At 41.3% G+C, this 14,342-nt stretch overlaps 1 protein-coding gene across 2 annotated transcripts in view; it reads right to left on the reverse strand.

The window, feature by feature from the left end:
* GMDS (GDP-mannose 4,6-dehydratase) overlaps window positions 1–14,342 on the reverse strand; it is a 539,856-nt gene that overhangs the window by 96,824 nt on the left and 428,690 nt on the right. Inside the window, exons 9-10 of one of the 2 annotated variants that reach the window (XM_075921351.1) lie at window positions 3,262–3,358; window positions 1,396–1,441 (exon numbers count right to left, since the gene is read on the reverse strand). In XM_075921351.1, the coding sequence (XP_075777466.1) occupies window positions 1,396–1,441; window positions 3,262–3,358 (143 nt within the window). The remainder of the gene's footprint in view (window positions 1–1,395; window positions 1,442–3,261; window positions 3,359–14,342) is intronic. The other variant, XM_075921350.1, reaches the window with a different exon arrangement.

The raw sequence follows: 14,342 nt of genomic DNA on the forward strand, positions 1-14,342 counted from the left end.
CGCTGGTACACGTATCTTTAGGGGTACGCAAGAGAAGTCAGGGAGGGTACCTCAAGTGAAATTTGGTAAAAAAATGTCCAGGGTTTTGCCCTGCAAAGGGGATCGGGGAGGGGGTGGTAGCACATGCCTGTCAAATTGAATGTTCAGAGCCGCGCGCCCGGACGTTAACAGCCTCTCTGTGCACACGCCCCAGCGCTGGTGGGAAAAGCGCGTGGCTGTGGCGGCTCTGGTGAGACCCAGGGCAGTTCCAAGTTGGGGGGCAGGTTTGGGCAGGGAGAAAAAAAAAGTGACTTCCATAGCCGCCTCTCTCAGTTCATTTCCTCTCCGGCAGCCTCCCCGGGTGCTCCAGTGGGGAGAGAGGCGCATTACCCCCACCCCCGCTAGCAGCTCAGTACAACAAAACCCCATCGCCCCATCGCCCCTTCCCCCTGGCACTGTGGGAGGAGCTAAAAGGTGGTGAAGCGACACAATAAGCTTTGCTCCAAAGGACCTCTCACCTGCATCAGTGGCGTAGTGAGGGGGGCAGGTGCCCTGGGCTCCATGCTAGGAGGGCGCCAGGCTGAGGTGGCAACGCATACCCCCACGCAGTGAGCCTGGTGCTGGCAGGCCACTTGCTTCTTGCAGACAAGCTGCGGAGGCAGGGCTGGGTGATGGGAGCGGGCACTTCAAAGGTTAGAGTTACCATATGTCCGGTGCCTGGCTCTGGGGAAGGGGAGGGGCACTGGTTTAGAGCAGAGGGACTGGAGGTGCCTGCCTCTGGGGGAGGGGTAGGTACATTGGGTTAGAATAGGGGGGGGGGCTAAGGGTACTTATAATTTTTTTTAAAAAGGGGTACTTTATAAAAAAAAAAAAAGGTTGAAAAACACTGCTGTAAAGCACCAGTGTAAGCAGGCTCCCAGCGCTGGGTGCAGTCTTAGCTACTCCCTTCATGGAGGTCGTTTACCTAGAGCTCTGGGGTGCTTTCTCCAAGTGCTCATGCCGTGATCACAGTGCTGCATTTAAGCACTTTAAACTTGAACATGTGACAAAGCCTAAATCCCATTGCTGGCTTTCAAAATTTCAACCTGAGGCTTTGTGTCCTCAAATGAAGATGGAGGGATATGTGAAATAATTCCTTTAATTTCTTGATAATGTTTCCTTGCTTTTTGGCAGCATTGAGATGACTAAGGCGGGTGGGGAGGATACAATAGGAGATCTATACAATTATAATTGGTGAAGAGGAATAAGGAAGTGTTAATCCTTATATAACAGAAGAGCTAGGGGTTGCCCAATGAAACCAATAGGCAGTAGATTTAAAAATAGCATTAGAAAGTACATGCATAATACCATTCACATGCAAAATATTAGACACATGCTTAAATGTTTAAGTACTTCTTCATGCAACACATTGCCAACCTGTGGAATTCAATGCCAGGGGATGTTGTGGAGTGCCAAAAGGATCCTGAGATTAGAGACCAAATCTTAGCAGCTGTGAGAAATGCTATAGATTTTAAGTTATATTGACCCACGATTTTATGAACAACCCTGCAGAAGCCCTACATGTTTTGCTGGCTGCTCTGAATAAGTATGGATGAACTTTAATTGGGAGTAAAACAACAAACTTCTGTCCTTTCCCAAGTTTCGATAAACCTCTGTTGGTATCCCACAACTTGCTTCTTCTTTCATGCCTATCATGAAATTTAACAGCTTCTGTCAATTCACTATTAAGCTCAGAGTTTAATTACAATTCATTCTGGGGTTTTCTTGGGGTCGAGGGGGTCTCAAATCACATGTGCCTCTGACCCAGAAAAGTCTGGGAGTGCTCCAAATTTTAATAGAGGCAGGGAAGGGCACAGAGGAGAGATCGTGAACAGAACCATTTCACACAGAAAACAGCAAACACATGGAGTAACACAGAACTAGGGTAAGGTCACTGAAGCAAATTCAGAATTCCACTGAGTTGGAGGGTGGAGTGGTGAATGTGTGTTTGCAAGTAAAGAGAAAAGTATTGGGAAGGTCTGATGACAAAGCAGGAAAGTGAGGGACTTGTTGGATCCTTTTACTCTTCAAGTCCCTTTGACTTTATATCCCTCATATCACTCCAGCACTGTGCCCGACTAAATAATGACAGCCAATTCTCACTCACTTTGTAGCTTTGGAAATGGTTTTTGTGTAAGAGACTAGCCATTTAAAATAGTTACTCACGATGATGTTTCTCCTCTTTGAATATTCAATTTGGAACTGTTGTTCATTTATAAACATGCTATTTTTTTTCTCCATGAGATCTGTGGAAAGACAACTGTGCTCTTGCAGCACCTCACTCATATCAGGAAGTTAATGCCAGCAATTCTGAATGGGCCCACTGACAGTTGATGCAATGGCAGCAGACAGCAGGGCTGGTAGTATCCTCCTCAGGAGGATGAGAGCACATCCTTTCTTGGGCACACCCACTCTCAATTAATATAGTGGACAATGATTCTCTGTGTATAAAAAACCTGGGCTGTGCCTCATGCCAGCATCATCTACTGTCATTGCCTCACCTGCATACAAATCATTAACTAATTTTTTCTATCACAAGTTCAGGATTCAATAAGCGTGCACATTTTTTCCCAATCCTGAAGCCCATGTTTATGGGAATTCTCAGTGACTTCAACAGAGGTACTCGTGTGAATAAAGTTACTTATGAGAGTAAGACTTTGCTAAACGGAACCCGAAAATATATATATATTTTTAAATAAGTATGTCATAACTTTTATACTCTATCAAAGGTCACAAAAAATGGAATTTTACCCAGGCTATTCATGAGATAATTTATAGATTAAGCTACAAAGTATTTTTTTAACATATGGAGGAAATATTTTTAAATGAAAATATCTCATCACATTTCTGTTCATTTTTTCCCAACAAGAAAGAAAAGATCAAATACTGCATTTTAAATAAACAGAGAACTGTCTGATTGGACTTTTCCTTGTGTTTCCCACATGCTCCTTCTGTCCCATGCAAGGACAGTAGCTTTAACACTGCAGCTGTGTTAATGATTGCCTTACAAATGTGGCCCTCCAGATTTTTTGTTATTCTTGTGTTGTGATGTTTGTTTGTTTTTCGGTAACTTGCTGGGGCGGGGGAATGGGGAATGATGAGGAGTCTAATTTAGAGCATTTGAAAGCAGGCAGCAGGAGTGCAATTAGAACCATTTTCACAGACAGCTGGCCAAATGCAGCAATATATTAGCTGAGTGATTGGATTATTCATTTGCAAAGCTGAGAGTAGGCATTGTCTTACCACTTCAGTTGGCCTGTAGTATTTGTGATCAACTTTCACATGAATCTTGCCAGTCTCCTTGCATCGGCCTACCTCATTTTCATTCTTTCCTTCCCACCTATAAAGAAGATAAACATTTAATCAACTTATAATTACTTTAGAGCTCTGATCTTATAGCATTTGGCTTGCTTTCATTTATTAGAGGCTGGTGTCAATTCTCTCTGCAGGACAGTATAAACTCATTAACTCTAGGAACAAAAGCAGCAGTTTGATCAGAATAGAGCAACAATGGCTTTTGAAGTCCTGGACTTCGTAGAAGCATGGGATTTCCAAGTTAAACACACATGACTGAAAAAACTTAAAATAAAATTAGCACCTTATTGGCATTTCCAATGTATTATTATCCTTTAAATGATATCTGCATGTGCTTTTTATTTATTTCTTGGTTTGAAGTTGTTAAAAATGTTATTTTTAAAAATATTTTTTGTTTTTACAACTAAGGCAAAACTCACAGGAAACCTTTTATCTGTCTCTTAATGGTCCAAAATTGAGCTCTGTTTGAGAGGACTATTATTCCATTCTGCCAATTCATGCTCAGCTTAAGGCCACATCTACACTAAAAGGTTAAGTTGACCCATCTACATCCATCAAGGGTGTGGGTGGATTGCGTGAGATCAGTAAACCAATCTAACGACTGGTGCAAATAGTGCTAAGTCAATAGGGTTGCCAGGTATCTTCACAAAAAATATTGAACATGTCCGGTATTTTCTGTTTTTTTAAAACCGGACAGAGGCTATAAATACTGGACTGTCTGGGTTAATACCGGACACCTGGCAACCTGATAGGTCAATAAAAATTCTTCTGTCAACCTAGGTACAGCCTCCTGGGAAGGTGAATTAACTACAAAAGGAGAACCCTTTGCGTGGCTGTAATGAGAGGCTACACAGAGGTGCTACAACAGTGCAACTGCAGCACTGCATCTGTGACAGAGGCAGCAGCATGGGGGGGAAGGTTGGGAGGAGGCAGCACCATGGATAGAGGCAGCAAGGGCAGGGGCAGGGGAGAAGCGCGTAGTTGAGTAATTGACTCCACTACTCACTCACATCTATGAGTTCCTACCCACGAAAGCTTATGCCCAAATTAATCTGTTAGGGTATGTCTACACTACCCCGCTAGTTCGAACTAGCGGGGTAATGTAGGCATACCGCACTTGCAAATGAAGCCCGGGATTTGAATTTCCTGGGCTTCATTTGCATAAGCGGGGAGCCGCCATTTTTAAAACCCCGCTGGTTCGAACCCCGTGCAGCACGGCTACACGGGGCACAAACTAGGTAGTAACGAGGAGTAACGGTAGTTCGAACTAGGAAGCCTAGTTCGAACTACCTAGTTCGTGCCCCATGTAGCCGCGCTGCATGGGGTTCGAACCAGCGGGGTTTTAAAAATGGCGGCTCCCCGCTTATGCAAATGAAGCCCGGGAAATTCAAATCCCGGGCTTCATTTGCAAGTGCGGTATGCCTACATTACCCCGCTAGTTCGAACTAGCGGGGTAGTGTAGACATACCCCTAGTCCTTTAAGATGCCACAGGACTCCTAATTGTTTTTGCAGATAACTAAGATGACTACCCCTCTGAGAGTTAAGATCGAAACTAGTGTTTATTCCTTTAAGCTTGTGCCTAAGCATGGGAGCTTTGAATAGTGAGCATGCTTCAATACTTTGACACAAAAGGGTGGTGATGAAATTCTTTGCTTTTGTGGGGTTAAATTAAAAATCTCTGAAAAGCAGCACCAGTGATTTAGACTTAAACTGTTAATTTTCAATCATCAGCAGGAAGACAAAAGTGCCCTTTATCTCTCTTTATCTGTTGTACTCTTTACCTGAAATATTCAGTGTTGCCAAGCAACTTGTGTGATTTTATCATACATTATTTGGTATTTTTCCTGAAACATCAGCTCCTGGAATCATTCTGTTTCTTAAGAATCTCAGCTTTCATTAAGAAATAAAATATACATTTCTGGTCTACATAGTTCTGAAGAAAACCTGCAATGTGACCAAAGTGCATCCTAAAAATTCAGAAACCAGTGGCAAACCCCCCCCCCAAAACCCAACAACAACAAAACCAAAAACCTTACACCTGACCCAGACTACTGCCCTATTCCTTCTTAGGCTTGCCCTGTCCTGCCGCTTCTGAAGCCTCACCCCTCTCACTCCATTCCCCCTCCCTCCATGACTTGTTCTATTTTCACCCTCACTCACGGGCTCATTTTCCCAGGGCTGGGGCAGAGGGTTGGGTTGCAGGCAAGCTGAGGGCACTCGGTACCTACCAGCTCTATGTTCTTGGGGAACCACAGCGCGATACTCGTGGAGAACACCCCGCCCCCCAACCCTCTGCTTGAACTAAAGAGAAAACAATGAAAAGGCAGGGGAAGACACACCTAAACCCCTCCAGACAAGGGTGATAGAATTCAGCAAACACCCATAGCTTCATTTGCACTGAAGATAGAACAGACAGACATCTACATTAGCATACAGAATGTGCTACGTCTAGACTGGCATGATTTTGTGGAAATACTTTTAATGGAAACATTTTTCCGTTAAAAGTATTTCCGCCAAAGAGCATCTAGATTGGCAAGGATGCTTTTGTGCAAAAAGTGCTTTTGCACAAAAGCATCTGTGCCAATCTAGACGCGCTTTTGTGCAAGAAACCTCCGATGGCCATTTTAGCCATAGTACTTTCTTGCGCAAAAAATTAAGGCCTGTCTACACTGAGCGGGAGCGTGAAAGTATTTGTGAAAGAAGTACTGATTTTGTACATTACAAAGTCAGTGCTCTTGTGCAAATTCAAGCGGCCAGTGTAGACAGCTGGCAAGTTTTTGCACAAAAGCGGCCGCTTTTGCGCAAAATCTTGCCAGTCTAGACGTACCCAATGGAGAACAGCACTTCCAAAGCAAGAACGGCACCAAACTATGGGATACTGAAAGCAGAAAAGCACTGCCTGGTGGGAAATATCTGCTCCAGATGCTAATGAGCCCATGCCTGCTCACCCCCAAATCAGTAATTATCAAACCAATTGTAGTAATAGATCCTCTATTGATATCCAAAATACTGGCACTGCGTAGTTGTACTATTAGCGCTCTGAAGGAATACCACCCATAGCCAGGAATGATCAGTTTCTATTGTCTAGCCTAAACAAAGCTTTAGAATACTACCTTGAACTATCTGTTTACCCATAAATCCAGTGTTCCCCTTGAATTATGTCCCTACAAAAATTCCTATCCTTGCTCAAGTAAAGTGTTCTGATGCCTGGAGCTAAAGTCTGCATCAGGTCCATTGGGATTTCATCTGCTCCTGACTGATCATGCTGGCGGCTCTGCTCTGCCTGTCTCCAATATTCTGAATTCCCAGCTACCATCACCATCTGAGATCCTGATAGTTCAGGCTTCACGGAGTGGTGAGTTCTCTCTCATCCCACACCCTACTTCTCTCTAGGTATAGCCTCCCCACCTTGCCTTGTGTGATCAGTTATATGGTTTGCTAGCCCTAACATTCATAAGCAGATTTAATTTAGATTTAACAGTTAGATGTAATATTGTAACTATACACACACACACACACACACACACACACAGTTACAATATTACATATTATATTTGTATATATATGTGTTTGGTTTGGCTTTCCTTGTATGGTTACTACTTAGAAATAAATAACTTTCATTATTAAGCTGGTTGCTTCTCTCTCTTTTCCTCTCGTTTTCACTTGATCTCCCTCACTCAGGGTAGTAGCTTAAAGTGCTATTAAACCCAGCCCACTGAGTCCAAGGGCACGTGAGGGCTACAGCTTGGCATTGCTGTGCAATCCAGCCTACTGAGTGCAGGGACATATAAGGGGTCAACTGTTGAGTGCTAATTAACCGGTCCTCTCAGATGTGCTCTGTTAGTGGATGTGAGTGTGTGTCTGTCTGATTCTAGGGTGGGAAGAACCCAGGCCTGGGGAACATAGTTCTTGCAGAAAAGGTTCATTGGGAGGGAATTGGCAGCAGGGAGAAGTACAGTTCCATATCAAAGCACAAGCAGCACATTAATATCATTATTAACCCCTCCATAAATGTAACTCTAATAAATGAGCATGCCTCAGAGTAATGGGCAAACCTGGTAACCATCTGGGGGTGAGGTCTCTGGGGTTAGAGATGAGGGGTTTAGGGTACACAGGGGGCTTCTGGCTGGGGGGTGGGGCTGAGGGTTTTGGAGTGCTAGTGGGGTCTGGGGCAGAGGGTTGGAATGTGGAAGGGAGACAGAATCTGGGCTGGGGATGAGAGCTTTGGGATCAGAAATGAAAGGATGAGGGTTCAGGATGGAGCTATGGGTTTGGGGTTCTGGCTGAGGTCACTGGCTGTGGGGTAGGGTCAGGGATGAGGGCTTTGAAGTGTAGGATGGAGCTCAAGGTTGGGGCAGGGTGAGGCAGCTGGTGCAACTCTGGGAGTGAGTGTGTGTGGGAAGGGTTCTGAGCTGGGGTTGGGAGTGCGGGGCTCTGGGTAGTGATGACCTCAGGGGTCCCCACATTTCCTGAGGACAGAGGAAGTCTGTATGGCTTTCAGGAAGCAACCAGCATGTCCCTGTGGCTCCTAGGCGGAGGGACAGCAAGGAGGCTTCCTACACTGCCCCTTACCATAGGCATGACCCCTGCTGGCCCTGCTACTGCCAACCAGGCTTTCAGTGATAGGTGCCAGGATCCCTTTTTAACCAGGCATGTCTGGGGGAGGGCTGACTCAGATTTTTCATGCTGAGTACTGAAACCCTGTATACTTAGTTTTTGTGTACTGTAGATATTGAGTGCACTAATGTTTGCAACTGTACTATAATGCCTACAGAGTTGTAAAGAGTAACATTTTGATGTGAAATATGATTTGTGATTTAACTTTTCATTTTTTTGGCAGTTGTTCTGCTTGGGACCTGTAAGTAACATTTTCATTCAGAAGCCAAAACTAGCACTAGCCCCTCTCTTTAAATTGCAAAGGCTAAAACTAAGCAGGACTCAAATGAGTTTAGTAGAAAAACCAATGGTCACCAATAAAACAACAGGAAGTGCTCAGATCAGAAGATGTCAGTTGCTGTTGGAGGTCATTGAGCAGTGACTCCCATTTAACACCCAGCAGTGTACAAAAGGCTCTCCAGAGCCAACAGAAACTCACTCAGTATTACTATCATCGAAGTTGAACAATAGAAATAATTTAAAGGAAAACTCCACCCACTTTTCTCAGTAATGTGAAAAGTTCATAAGGAAAGAAGCATTCCTCTGTATGAACAAAAGAAGAGACACCACTAAAAACAGAACTTATAATTACAACTGTCATTTTTGACATCTGTGGAGGCCACCTTGCTGAAAAGAGACATTACATGCAATATGAAGAACATTTTAATCAAACCTGCTATGTTAAGTCTTTAAAATCATAGGAAAAAAATCCTGTTGTTATACATGGTGATGTTCTGTTCAGAATGGTAAATAATCTAGAAAAGGTAAAGTCAAGTTATCCCAAGATCTTGGGATCAGAGAAGAGACATTTGAAACCACTGTGGTTTTAGATAGATAAGAGCTTCAGCCTTAGTAACCCACTAACAATTTTGCTTCACAAGGCTGAAGCCCTACAGTGAAATAAAACACACTCATGAAATTTGGCGAAGACGCTAGGTTAACCCAGAGTTTCAGTTAACGGGGTTTGCCTAAATCAAAATAGGATGTGAGCAAAATAAAAACAAACCACTTTCCTTTTCTTCAAAATATGACTGCTTGTGTATCTTACAGACAAGCTGTGACACTGATATGCACTTTGATTGTGATAGCTCATGTATTTTACTGTTTATTTCTCAGGTGCCTGAGAAGTTGAATAAAAATAAAGCCTCTCATAAGGACCCAGAAAAAACAGAACTTCAGGAAACTCCCACTCCTTACTCACAGCTGCCAGGAGACAATTTCCAGACTTTTTCCAGATTAGTGAATTTACCACCAATATTCCTTTAGGTTGCCCACACTATTGGATCTGTCTGGTACATTATAAACAGTATCCCAGTATGTGTAAAATAGAATATTCATGCATGTCTGTGACAGAGTGCTGGGAAATTGCAACTGGTGCATTACTCTGATCACTGCCACTACAAGTAGTGTGCTAGAGTAGCCGACTACTTAAGAGCTACTCCTGGTGGTGAATTGAGTTGGGCTGGGAAGAACACAAAAGCCCATTACCTAAAAAGATTTAAAAACGGGGGTGGGGGGGGGGGGAAGAGGAGAGCGGGGCAGACAGATCCCTAGGACTGTCAGAATCAGAGGCAAGGGAGATCTTTCAGGGAGAAGGTATCTTCTGTTTCTCCCACTCCATGTTTGATCAAACTAAAGATTTCATGGCATTATAAATACATGTGATTAGAGTCCATGTGATTAGATTTTAAATCTGATGCCACTAGATTCTACTGACTATCAATTTAAACCCTTAGTCAAGTTAAATTGTTTAGCTTAAATTGCTATGCATTTTACTACTTAAGTATTTTGCTGAAAAGGGATTGACTAATGCATGTATTCAAGTGGTTTGATTAATTGGGCCCTCATATCATCTATAACTTAACTGACCACAGTAGAATAACAGAATTACACATTCCCAATATTGGCAACATCAAGTGTTCAGAAACCATGAGATATGCCCAAAATGTATAAGGTTGTCTTACAAATTATGAGACTTGAGATAATACATTTTAGAGTTTTTGTTCTGCATTCTGATTTTTCAGTCTTTAGGATTTAACTTGCTACAACTTGTGTGTAAGGGCTAGAAATTTACTTCATAAAAATGAAACCTGAGATTCTTTAAAAAAAAATCACTTAACAACAAAAGCTGTGACTTTGAAAAAAAAACAAACAAACCACAACCCAACCAAATATCATGACACTCAGAATAAAACTGCAAGAGTTGGCAAATCTGCCTCCTATTAAGAACACCTGTGTTTAGAAGCAAATGTTTTCATTTTAACAATTGTGGATCTCAAAAGGTCTGAAGGTTTAGATCAGATAATTACCCAAACTGTTTGAATGAATGACAGGGAGAATGGTCATTGCTTGGTCACTGGTGAACTCTAGTTGAGCTGAGTTTTACCTTCAATGGGCATCTGTACAATGTGCGGGGGCAGAAGTGGGGAGGGGGAGAATCAACTGAAATTCTTGTTTTTCAGGAACTGGATAGGGTTACTGAACCCTGCCAAAGCATACTTCTCCCTTTGAATAAGTTAACCAAATTTCCTTGAGTTTGCAAGATTTCTGACCCCAAATTTTGCATCAGGTTCTGCTGCAAATTCTTTCTTCCTGCTTCTGAACCTGAAAATTAACTAACACATTAAAATAAAGTTTCAAGAAAAGAATCAGTCGGAGGCAGTTCGGGGCAGTTATTTCACCTGTCATTTTCTAAAACTCATGTGAACAGGGAATTCAAACAGAAATGTCTGTTGGTTTTATAAAGTTGAGACTCGATTGTCTGGCATGAAGTGTGTAAAGTGGTAGCACAATACCTACTGTAAAGAGAAAGCAATAATAAAAAAAATTATGTATGAATTTATCTAAGCAAATAAATTGCCTAGACATTTTCCATTCCCTCTTCTCACATTTTCTTAGTTGGCGTGTGCTTCAATTCACTTCTTCCTGATCTGAAAGGTACTGATTTTCTCATACTGCTAACTACAGTAAAACTCCAATAGTCCGGCATCCAATAGTCCGGCACTCCTGATAGTCCAGCATCAAAATGGCAAGAGCCTAGTGAGTGAGCTTCGGCAAAAAATGAGTCACAAGGTAACAGCGGCAACAGCTGAACTGAGCAAAAAGGGTAAAAAAGGCTTAAAAAAACTAAAACATTATAGTATACTGTATAGAGTATGTACAATAAAAAGGTTAAGAACACTTTATATACAGTATATAATGTATACAGTATATATATTACCAGCTTATAGTACATCCTGATAGTCCGGTATATCTGATAATCCGACACCACCTAGGTCCCATAGGTTCCGGATTATCGGAAGTCTACTGTACAACATGCAGTCACTGCCCTATAGTAAGACCTTGTGAGAAAAAGTCTAATGTGAAACCAGTGACTCTTTCTGAAGTCTTTCGAGGTCTCCCTTTCCTCTTCCACATATCACTACCACTGCGCTCTCTGCTTTGCATTCCTGCACTAGACCTTCCAATCTCTCATGTGTTCATGATACTAACCTTCCATTGTAAAATATAAAAGCCATTCCCATTTGCTGCTCCACACCCCTGAGTGAGAAAGACTGAGTGAGAGTCTTCCAGAGACTCACCTTACCAGCCCTTATTTCTACAGGGAGTTTGCATTTGTGGGGTGATGATTATGGACTATATGGTAAGTTATCACAAAGGATAAAACAAGGATGAGTGTAATTAAATGTTCATCTTCCTGCATTAATTCTGGCCCTGGAAGCAATGCATGTTTCTGTTGCAAATGTACATGCAGCTTTATAGTAACAAAAAATTATACTAAATCATTCCATTGCCTGAATAGATTTTTTTTTCATTTGCAGACAGCAGTCTGCAAAGAATTCTGAGTGCTGTAGTGGTTTCAGGCTATCTTGCAATCCTGTTCTAATTTAATAAGATTAATGACAGAAAATTAGTCAAGACAAGCGTTTGCCTGTTTGGTTTAACCCTGCTGTAGTTCAAATTATAGGAGGGAAGTGTTTTCCCCTAGTATTACTTAATTAGTAATAAGTAGAAGGGAAAGTATAAAGAAAAAAAGTGTAATGCTTACAGGGGGAAAATATTTGTAGCTCAGAGGCTTTCCTGTCAGTGCAAAGGACTGAATTCGAATGACTTTGAGCCATTCTATAAGTATCATTCCAAATTTCTTCCTGGTTAAAAAAAAGCATTAAAAGAAAAATCCAAACAAAATACATTTGTATGCTCATTTTATACTACATTTCAGAGGAAAAAAACCCCACATCTTGTTACAGCTATATAGCTAATTATTTACATGACATGGTTTACAGATCTCCTTTTTACATGTTTTAGACTAGATAATATGGTAAAATAAGATGTTGTAACCTTTTCATAGGAGAAGATGATATAACTTTATTGAAAAGTTTATTAATCTGTACAGTGTGGTTTGCTGCACAAATTAATATGTACTAGCAAGACAGATGACTGTATAAAATGATGAGAGAAGTTTAAATGTGGTGACGGAACATTTAAAACTGTTTTCCTGCATACAATATTATTGCCATATCAAGAAAGAAAAGGTACGATGTTGTGTCTTCACTGGAGGACAAACACAAACCACTTCAGGCTTGCCCAGTGATGAACTGTTTTGCAGCACTACATTTTGGATACTTAGCTCTCAGATCCAGGGCAGAGCTTACAGTAGATGTGGGTTTTGAAAGACCACTAGTGCACTATAGAGTAGTAGTGGGAAGATCTGCTGTCATTTTGAAAATGTAAAGAGTGCCATTGGAGATAAAGAAATGTCCTAACTCTCATAAAACACTGACCTTGTAAGGAAGAAAAGAGGGGAAGGAATCAGTTTCCTATTTAGCTGAGATTATTTTGGAAAACTGTATTAAAATCATCATATCTAAGCTCTCCTCACAGCAAAACTCATTAATACCTAAATAATGTACATAGTTTTCTATACAGTCACATGTAAAAAACTACATTAACACATTACTAAACTCATAAGCAAATACACTGGTATTGCCAGATATTGCTTCTATGAATAAATTCTGTGTAAAAGGGCAAAAATGTCAAAAGCACCTAAGTGACATAGTCTCACTGACACTCAATGGAGCCTAAATACGCAATTCGCTTTTGAAAATGGGGTTTTCCTCTTTATTGGTAAGAGGAGCTATTGTAACAAAAGTTCTTTCTCTTTTGCTTCCCACGCAATCATTGTTCCTTTCTATTGCTGGATGAGTGGGCTGCAAGGCTCTATACATTTAACTCTTGATCCTGGAAATACCAAGCACTCCAACCTAGTCCAGCAAAACACTTATATAAGTGCTTAATTTTAAAGTGAGCAGACCTAAAGTCAATGGGTGCTCAGCACTTCTAAAGATGAATTTTCTTGCCTGACTTTAGACACTCACATTTAAATATTTTGGCCACTAAGTCTTTGTCTTCTAATGTAGAGAAACGTTCAACAGGAGACAGAAGAAAGGGTTCCTGTTATCATAAGATTACTCATCTGTACACAATAACACTTCACCTGCTTTCAATTTAAAATAATATTTACCAGTGAAAGTCAGTCATAAAAAAGGCAATGTAACAAATACCACAAAAAGAAAAAAAGAGGAAACCATTCCAAGTGCCTTTGAAAAATGTCACCGTGAAAGTTCACACTGTGTAGAGGTATAGAAGAGGGGCAAGCACATTGAGAAAGATGCTAAACATTTGAAGAAAAATATCCTGTAATCGAGCTTTTGGGTTGGATGTTCATTACTGTAAAATCCTTGGAATTTTTCTGAAAGTAAATGCCAAAAATTGAAACCAGACTAACATTCATTAAAGTAAAATGTTATCATCTACCCAAACACCCACTGATTGTTCAAATAATATTGTATATAACTGTGCACTTCTGCATATTTATTGAATTTGTCAAGTTTTTGCTCCCAAGTAAAACTTACTGGCCGTAGCAAAAGTTCACCAGCTGCACTAGTGTCTTTGATGGCCTGAGGAAGAGCCCTGGTGCTAGCGTCATGGAAGAGCCTGCGGCTTTCCTTTCTCTCTTCCAGCTGAGATTGGTATGTTGATTCTTGGGGCCCAGAGAAGATACAGAAGGAGGGAAATTGAAAAAATAATAAACAATAAAAATATAAATTACGGAAAGCATTCACAAAGCCAGCCTGATTTTATTATCTGGCCTTGAGAAGGAATTTTGTATTTTCAGTCAAACTATGCAGAATATGCACTGTAAACATTCTGCACCCACAGCTCAACAGTTTTATGGCTCAGTAGGACAAGAGCTAATAAGAATGCAGAGTGATGCCACTACCTCATGCCAGCAGTGTGATGGATGTGCTGCCACATGGAGAGGAACTGAGATTACAAGTGTCACATCTTA

Source organism: Pelodiscus sinensis, chromosome 2 (genome assembly GCF_049634645.1).
Source record: "Pelodiscus sinensis isolate JC-2024 chromosome 2, ASM4963464v1, whole genome shotgun sequence".
Taxonomy (NCBI): Eukaryota; Metazoa; Chordata; order Testudines; family Trionychidae; genus Pelodiscus; species Pelodiscus sinensis.